At 46.0% G+C, this 9,257-nt stretch overlaps 1 protein-coding gene across 4 annotated transcripts in view; it reads right to left on the bottom strand.

Annotated features, from left to right (window-relative positions):
• Positions 1-319: 319 nt before the first annotated feature.
• Positions 320-9,257, bottom strand: part of YPEL2 (yippee like 2) — a 64,592-nt gene continuing 55,654 nt past the window's right edge. For 3 of the 4 annotated variants that reach the window (XM_061142657.1, XM_061142659.1, XM_061142658.1), the window contains exons 4-5: positions 9,101-9,209; positions 320-5,120 (exon numbers count right to left, since the gene is read on the bottom strand). In XM_061142657.1, coding sequence (XP_060998640.1) covers positions 5,031-5,120; positions 9,101-9,209 — 199 coding nt within the window. In that variant the 3' untranslated portion in view covers positions 320-5,030. The remainder of the gene's footprint in view (positions 5,121-9,100; positions 9,210-9,257) is intronic. The other variant, XR_009692919.1, reaches the window with a different exon arrangement.

Below are 9,257 nucleotides of genomic sequence, written 5' to 3'. Positions count from 1 at the left end.
ATCTCCAAAGAAAATTGGTGTAAACAGAAAATGTTGCAGAGACTAACATGGGACTTAGTAGACAGAAATGATAAAGGTCACTCCTGCATTTCTGATCTCCAAAACCAGGAGAAGTGTTTATAGATAAGCAGGAGACCTGATTTTTATTCATTAATCAGCCAAGTGTCCTTAGAGAAAATAACCCCCCAGGGCCTCAGTTGACAGATCTGTGAATGGGCTTAGACAGACGACCTCCTTCTGACCTTTCAGTTACTTTTATGTGTTAAATGTCGAGATAAAACATGTTGGGTCAATTAAGACAGAGGAGCCCTGCAAAGAATTCATATTTGAAAACTTTATTTTCTCAAATGAGCACCAACACAGATCGGAAATATGACAGAAACAATGCACTTTTCTCTAATACTGAATCACTATGTACAAATACAGGAAATGGTGAAGACAAATTACTTGAAAATAATTTTCTTTGTTATTGAAGCAAAGTGACCTGAAAATGCCACTTAAAAAAAAAAAAAAGATAAAAGAAAAACAAAACCCAACAAATACAGTTTGTAAACACAAGCATAAATAGGCAGAGTCTGTATTGAAAGATAGTCTCTGCAGGCTGGAAAAGGGAACTGACTCTCACTTTCACCCAAATGTTATACAAAAACATACGGGCAGGTAGAATTTGATAATATGAGAACGGCTTGTTTCTTCTTGGCTTTATCTTTCACTGCTGGCTGATTTCATGACGTTATCTTAATTTTAAATATTAAATATTAATCTCTTTCCTTGACCTAGACCACTAGCATGTTTTCTCATTTGAGGCAGACTCATTTTTTAAAAAAAAAATATCTAAGTTGATTGTGTTCAATATTTGATTTCCCAGCCTCTTCCTGAACCTGAGGCAATGTGACCTTAAAAAAAAAAAAAAAAAAAAAAAGCTATTTACCTACAAAATATGTGTATTATTTTATTGACATTCTTTTCAACCCAAACCAGTTTAATGTTTAACATGATGTGGCTTCCACAACAACTGGAGCCCTGGGTCCATGATGAGTACACCCTCACATCTCAGTGAGGAACACAGCTGTGACTCTGCTGGGTCTTCACAAACAACAGATTTCCTTTACAGTCTGGAAAAGCTGAGCACACACAGACAGAGGAGCAAACACGCAACAGCTCCGAGCTCGGGAAAACAAACTCCTCGAGGGTTGTGCTGTTGGTCCACTCAGAAACAAAACCAGCAGAGAGAAAGGGAAGAAGAATCTCAAGTGCCCAAGGTGTAAACTGTAGGTATAGTGTCCCCCAAAAAAACAAAAACCAGAGGCACAATGCAGTGCTTTACACACACACGCACGCACATGCACGCATGCACAGGCGCGCACACACACACACACACAAACAATTAAAAACAAGACTCCCATCTGTTGGAAATTCTTCCAACAAGAGGAATCGCTCTAAGTTGTTACTAAACTTATTTGATTCTATTTATTTTCTTTTCTGGCCAATAGTGGTGCAAGAAAATATTTCAATTCTCAACCTGGTAATGTACTGCAGAGTCAGTTCCATTGGGAAGAAATACAGAGGCATTGCTTCATTTATTGCCTCTGTCCAGACTAAAGTGATGGAGATCTTTTTTTTTTTCTTTCCTTTTCTTTTGCAAGAGTATATTGGTGATCACTGTTTCCCTTAAGATATACTTCAAGAAATGCAGAGGAAACTAGAGAATTTAAAAATGAAAATAAAAAGTGCTCTCAGGGGATCTGAGAAAACAGCACCAAATATATTATTTAAAAAATTAAATATTATTTACAAAAGTATATTTCACAAGCAACTGTTTCTTATACATCCTCTTGAAAATCTTTTATAAAGGGGACACCTGTCTTTCACACACTGATCCACCAGTAAAGATTGACTCTATCCTATCTCCGTCATCCTGTTGTCCGGGGAACTGGGCAGGCCCAGCTGACGTTCCGTGGACGCTGAGCTCGGCTGGGTTGGATACACATCAAATCAACCCATCAGCGGCCTGAGACTAATATCCCAGCGGGCTGGGTGTAATCCAGGGCCGCCCATGCCATATGACCTGGGGAGGCACAAGGGAGATGGAACTAGAATCTGCCGGCTGGACTTCAGCTGAAAAGGAAGGCAGCTGCTGGCTGAGGTCTAGCACGTCATGCCTTTTTCTTTTCCCCTTCTCCCTTTCCCTATTCTGGGCACCCCACCTAAGCTTTACCATCGAACTCCAGTTCCCCAAACCCACCAGGGGTTAACGGATGAGGTCTTTGGTTATGCTCTGAGTCCATAATTTGGTGATGAAATTAAAAAATGAACCGACTGAGGCATCTCCCTCGCTCAGCTGCGGTCTCTCCGATGCTGCCAGACATTAGTAGACAAGCCATGAATGGAGCTCAAGTCATAAGAAGCACTTTTGGTTTTTCTTAGGGAAAGCCTAATGAGTTGGTTTTTTTTACCCTTGTCATTATGGAAAAACCAGCATTTTGTTCAGCTCTCTCGCACCATGTGCCCACTGGATGTTCAATGGATCGTAATTTAAATTAAAGCAAAACAAAACACCAGAACCCGGGCCTAACTGGAGCCTGCTCTGATCCATGCAAGAGTCAGAGGCCCCATCCCCAAGGGTGAACAGTGGCACTTCGGTCTCCTCTGCCCCTTTAACATTCTAGGGCACCTCACGTCCAGTTTCTATATGACCACGCTTGGTATTTACACACCTACATGTTCCCCCCACCCTGACCCTGCCTGTTTTCTTTTCCTGGAAAGGATTATCAATAGCCAGGACATTCCCTGAGTAAAGGGGCTAATCAAAACACAGAAATGAGAGCCACTACCTTCAGCAGGGACGCAGAGGGGAATTTATGATTTCTGGGCTGGCAAACCAGCTTAGGAATGTGAAAGTTGAAAGTGATATATTTTTTTTAATTGAGATCTTGGGCCTGGGAACCAGAGGAACTGTGTCTCTGGGATTGGAAATTAAAGACTTCTGAATCTCGGTCTGCTTTTTAGTAACAGTGGAGAGAACAACTTAATCTCCCAGGGTCACTAAAGCACCGAATGATGTGGGCCAAGAAGCTTTTTGGGAACCAAATTTGGTTTTGCAGAACCCTCTGTCTCGCAGAGGCTGCCTGCTGCTAAACGTGGGGCTACCTGGCTTTCCGTTAGCTCTTCGCCCAGCACTACCCGGGCAGGGCCATGCCCAGCTCAGGCCCCGCGTCACACCAGCAGCCCCCACAGACATAAGAAGGCATTTCCACGACAGACTCACCCTCTCTGGGAATCTCGTTCCATTCTGAAAACATCCCGGGTTGGCTGCTTTAATCTTGCTTAACAATTTTACAGGTTCTCCTTCAACTCACTCTTTTGTGACTTTTAAGGTGAATTTTCCTATAGGATCAGCCTACTGGGAGAATGAGATGCTGAGAATTACCTAACATAACCTACACATATCTTAGCAATGATAATATTTTCAGTCTAAGCAATGAAATTATCTCAGTTAAATGAGTTTCGGTCATGCACTGCGTACTGGCTAAGTTGCTGTAGAACAGACTTCACAGTGTTGATTAAATGCAACAAACTCCTCTCTCACGAGCCTCACAGGGATGCGTTCCCCCACTTCCCTAATATAATGAACTTTGGATGGGGAGGTTGGGGGTGGGGTGTAACACTGGAATTTATAACTTGCCGTCTGACATCAAATCGGAGACCTTCCCGTTGCTGGATCACACGGACAGATTTCTCTCCACACAAAAACATTCAAGTACAAAGAGAACAAGTTAGGGGCATGAGGAATCTACCGGCCAGGGTATCACTAAACTCGAAGCCTTGGGACTTTGTTTTCCTCAACTACAACGATAGAGCTGGAGGAAAACACCCAAAAACTCATACTCATAAAGAACTGCTGTTTTCAGTGAAGCCAATGCATACCAAAAAAAAAAAAAAAGATGCACTTAACCTGTAACAGTTCAAACCTAAACTATTCCAGGCTCTGCCCCACCCCACCCCCACTTCCTTGCCACAGTGCTCTTCTCTTATGAAGGTTCAGAAAAAAAGGTCAGTCAGAATTGCTAACTGGTTCTACTTTTTTATTTTCTCTGGCCCAAGATCAAGGCCATTTCTGCAAGAGCTCCCCAACTGCACCTCCCCCCCTGGCTTTGTTCCCTGTTATCCTCAATCACTGATTTTTTTACTTGATTGCTGGTCAAAGCCTTTGGGATATTTGCATCTCGCGCACATTGCAAATGACAGTCCCCTCTCCTGTCACCTACAGGGGCTGAAGAGGCAGAGATCACCCAGAGGAGCAGTGAGGCATCAGAGTCATCAAAACCTTCTGGGCTTTTCCCAAGTCATCCCCTGCTGCCAGGACACACCACCCCCCACCAGCTCGGGCCCGGGAAAACCAGGCCGGCCCCCTGCCCCACCAGCGACAATTAGGGGCCATCCTTCTTGTGCTCTCATTTGCTAACCTGGCACATTTGGTGTCAGGAACAGAAGCTTCTGATCAGAGAGAATGCAAGTCATGAGGTATTTTTTTTTTCCTCTTTGTCCTCTTAGACAAGTCGATTATTTCAAGCCTAAGTTCCCAGGTCTCCAGGAGCAGCACAAGTCTGTTCCTACCTCTCCCCTCCCGTCCCCTGCCCACCCGGGACCCTCACACCCCCAGGCTGGGCCACTGTGCTCCCGACCCAGCGGCCTCCGGGCAGCTCTTCAAGGGCCCTGGGGCCTTTGTCAAAGTGGGCTGCCGCCACGCGGGCAGGTGTCTGTTCCTTTTTGTTGTTTTGTTTTTTCAGCCAACACTAGAACAGAGAGAGAAGCCAGGATCAACTCACAAACAGATACAAAGCAAAGAGACAGAGAGACAGCGGTTTAGAGGCCGGTCACCAGAAAGATGGCGTCAGGGTGGGAGAATGCCCCAGATGGCAAGGCCCCTAAATGGATGGAACCAAGTGTTCATCACTCTCTCACGCTTGGGTAGAATGTTCGGTTGGATGGCATTCGCGTGGACGCTGGGCTGGCTGGATGCTCTCCCCTCAGTCCCAGCCATTGTCTTTGATCATGTGTGCTAGCTCAATGATGTATTTGCCTTCTTTATATTTCTGGCTGCTTTCAAAGGCGTGTTCCTACGGAAACACAAAGGAAGAGAAGACATCCAATGACCAAAGACGCGCAGGTGACTTCTGGCTACAGGAGCAAAGGCAGGGCCAGTGACGGGCCTCGGGGCCTCTGAAGTCTGGCCCAGCCTCACCCAGACTCATGGAGAAGGCCCACCAGTCAAGCAGGCCATGTCCCCTTGGCTTAACTGCAGGACTGAGGCATCACCAGCCCTTTCTCCGTATTTGCAGTAGAATTTAAATATTTTTAAATTTAAGTATCCTAAATAGTTTCTCAGTATTTGCAGTAGAGTTCCTTTAGCATCTTTGCTCAAACGTCATCATCATCGCAGTAAGGTCTTTATTGAAAACCACAACCTCCCCTACAGCCATCCCCTTTGCCCCCTGTCTTTTCCTGCTTTACTTTTCTCCACAGCACTTAACCACATTCAAACATACAGCGTAACTTGTATCTATTTTGTGTCTGTCTGTCTTGGTCATTGTATATCTACTTTGTGTTTTGTCTGCCTTGTAAAATCTTACGGGCACTTAGCTTTTTATGTCAACCACAAATCTGTCCTATGGAGGTATCCACAGAGTTTGTGTGTCACATTTTTATTATTTTTGGGGGCTGTGCCAAGCAGTTTCTGGAATCTTAGTTCCCCGACCAGGGATTGAATCTGGGCCCTCAGCAATGAGACCACGGAATTCTAACCCCTGGACCGCCAGGGAATGCCCACTGTGCCATTATTTTAAACCATGCTTGTTAGGCTTAGAGAAAAGACATTTGGGGAGAGGGACAAAGTGTACTGTATTGCCAAACAGGTCTCTCTTTTATTTCTTATCTTGCTATTTCCATGTCGGATGGCTTAAGTTTGTTTTTCCGTCACTGCCTTTCTCCAGGGAGCAAGGAGCTGTATGAACTGCAGGCTGAAGGACCTGCCAGCCCTTGAGCCCCACTCGGCTGCGAGGCTTCCAGAGGGCAAACCCATTACAAACCAGCTGGGAGGTGTCCATCTGAAACAGCACCGCAGGCTCTCCCAGCTAACAAGCCCCACGGAAATAAGCCCTGCGTCGGTGTGGCATCACGATGATATTCTATTTGCAGAAACAGATACTGAAAGCCATCTTGGTGTGGCATCTAAAAACCAGTGGGTATCAGGGTCATCAGATGGCGAAGCTTGATAGGCCCCCCAAATCGGGAAGGAGCTGAATCCTACTGTTGATAGGTGCTAGGCAGCAATGAACTGTATCTTCTGTTCTAGGGTGCAGGGGCTCTGGGTCTCAACACGAGTTCAGACTTGAGTCTCTCGTTCAGAGAGGAGTCATTCCACCTAGCAGAGAGGGGAGGGGCGTCGAGAGAAAATGCAAACACATCACACACACACACAAGAGCTGTGGGCTCAGCAGTAATTTCCCTGACACCTCCTTATTCCCCAGCTCTGTCTGCCTGAGTGTGATGTGTACACAACAGAGGAATATGGTTTAGGAATAAGACCTGTTGTTCCGTGGCAGGGTGTTCGGAATACAGAGGGAGGAAAGAAATAAAACTAGGAAAGTGACAGTGTGTCCCTATTTTAAAGAAAAAAAGAGAGAGGGAAAAGAAAGTCAATACGCCCACCCCTCAAGCCTCGAGACACTTGCAAAATGTCACAAGTGGACTCCAGGGGACAGAGCACTGGATCTGGAATTGACACAAACATCGCAGATTAAACCCCACTCCTACTGCTTCCCAGCATCAAAAGCATTATCTAAGCATCTGACTTCCATTAATAGTTTGCAGAATTATAAACTTTCCACTTACAAAGTTGGGATAATCGCAAGTACTTCACAGGGTCATCGTAAGGGTCAGAAGGAATAATAGAATGAAAGGTTGGAGCACTGGGCCTGGTATGTGAGAGGGAATCAGGGAATGTTTGGGGAGATGGATGTTTCTCTGTTGTCCTGTCCAGCTGTTTTATAGTCACCTGCGGCTTTCCTCCCAAGTATCATGACTGTAAGCATCCTGAGAGAAAGGACTGGATCTCACTCACTTTTGTATCCAACACAAAGGCTCTTAATAAATAAAGCTTTGTCAAAGGACTGGGTTTTTTTTTTTTTTTTTGGCCACTCTGTGTGGCATGTGGGATCTTAGTTCCCCAAGCAGAGATCCAACCTGGGTCCCCTGCATTGCAGGGTGCATTCTTAACTGCTGGTCTGCCAGGGAAGTCCCCAGGACTTAATCATTTAACCCAAGGTAAGGAGAGAAGCTGGCCAACTCAGGATTATTTTCTGTCTATAATCCAGCACATCTTCAAGGAATAAGATAATCAAGAAGTTGGGAAACAAAGAAGGGGCAGAACGTTTCTGGATAATCAAAACCAGAACTGTGGCCCCCAGACCACAGAGGGGGCTAGTGGCCACACAGGGGAATCAGATCGGCCAAGGCCCTTTCTCCCAGATGAACCTGCGGCTGAACCTTCTCAGCATCATGACACAGTGTCTAGGTTTTTCCGTTCTCATTCTGAACATTCCAAGGAAGACATGAAAGACAGAATCTAAAGGCTGTGCTCCTTCCCTGGAGACTCTACCTGCTGCAGTTTTTATGATCTGAGTATTTTTAAACTTTATTTCAACGGAATCATACTTTCATGGCTGGCTTCTCTTGCTCAATATATTTTTTTCCACACAGACTCATATTTTTAGAGCAGTTTTAGACTCATCGAAAAAAGGAGCAGGAGACACAGAGACACAGAGATTTCCCCTACGCTCCCTGCTCCCACATATGCAGAAGCTCCTCCACCAGCAAAGTCCTGCAGAGTGGTGTCTTTGCTGCCATCAACAAACCTACATGACACATCCTTAGCACTCTCCAGGAGGTCCTGACTGCTCCTTCAGGCTCCTTCCCAAGCAGGTCCTACGAGCCAGCCCCACACCAACCCTTTGCGACAACATGGAATAAAGTTCTCTCCCAGAAACAGGAAGACTGACTTTTAACATCCCCACAATGACAGAGAGGACAGAGAAAAGCACTGTGAAAAGATCTACCGATAATAGCAGCAACAACAATAATAATACAAGTTGACTTTGACAGAATACACAAACCTCCTCTCACCCCGGCAAGGCTCTGCACACTCTCCTAGCTGCCAAGGAGACATTGCAACTATCTGTCGAGGGACTCCCCTGGCAGTCTAGGGGTTAAGACTGCACTTCCAGGGCAAGGAGTGTTGGTTCGATCCCCGGTCAGGGAACTAAGATTCCACATGCTGCATGGCATGGTCAAAAAATTAAAATGTTCTGGGGATGTTTACTGGAGCAAAGAGCTCTGCAGTCAGACCACTACCTGCACTCCTATTTTTCTTTGGCCACCTAATGACTAGACAATATGGGACATACTATCACCCTGCCTAAGCCTCAGTTTCCTCATCTGTAAACTAGGGATTAAAATATGGCCCACACTCTAAGGATTCTGGGAAGAGTAAATAAAATAACGTATGCCCGGAACACAGCAAGGCGTCAGATGTTATGTGCCATTGTTATTACTACTACCACTATTACTACTGGGCTTCCCCGGTGGCTCAGACGGTAAAGCGTCTGCCTGCAATGTGGGACACCCGGGTTCGATCCCTGGGTTGGAAAGATCCCCTGGAGAAGGAAATGGCAACCCACTCCAGTGCTCTTGCCTGGAAAATTCCATGGACTGAGGAGCCTGGTGGGCTACAGTCCATGGGGTCGCAAAGAGTCGGACACAACTGAGCAACTTCACTTTTCACTGTTACTACACTGAGAGGGTGTGTGACTGTGTGTCTGTGTGTGTCAGAAGCAGGTGAAGGATTGAGTAGGAAGAGTGGACTATCAATGAAAAGAGGACGCATGTGTGCCAGGAACTGCTCTTGGAACTCGGTTTCCCATCCTCGTTGAAGAGAATCCCACAAGGCCAGGGGAAGCAAGTGGGAGGCTGCATTCCAGTGTCCAACTCTGTTCGTTTCTTTACGGCACGCTCTCCACCAACCAGACTGCTCGGTACTTACATATTTCCAGCCCAGGGTGGTTTTGCAGTTTTCACAGTAAATGTCTGCGACGGCGTGCAGTCCTGTTAGCAACACGCGCTCTTCCGCTGGCCCGCAGCCCACATTAACTCTGTGCCAAGGGTGGGGAAAGAGAAAGAGGGGAGTCAGGCAAATGCCC

The sequence above is a fragment of the Dama dama genome, chromosome 5 (genome assembly GCF_033118175.1).
Source record: "Dama dama isolate Ldn47 chromosome 5, ASM3311817v1, whole genome shotgun sequence".
NCBI classification, from domain to species: domain Eukaryota; kingdom Metazoa; phylum Chordata; class Mammalia; order Artiodactyla; family Cervidae; genus Dama; species Dama dama.
Note: the sequence above shows the minus strand (reverse complement) of the source record. Positions and strands in the feature narration are given on the sequence as shown.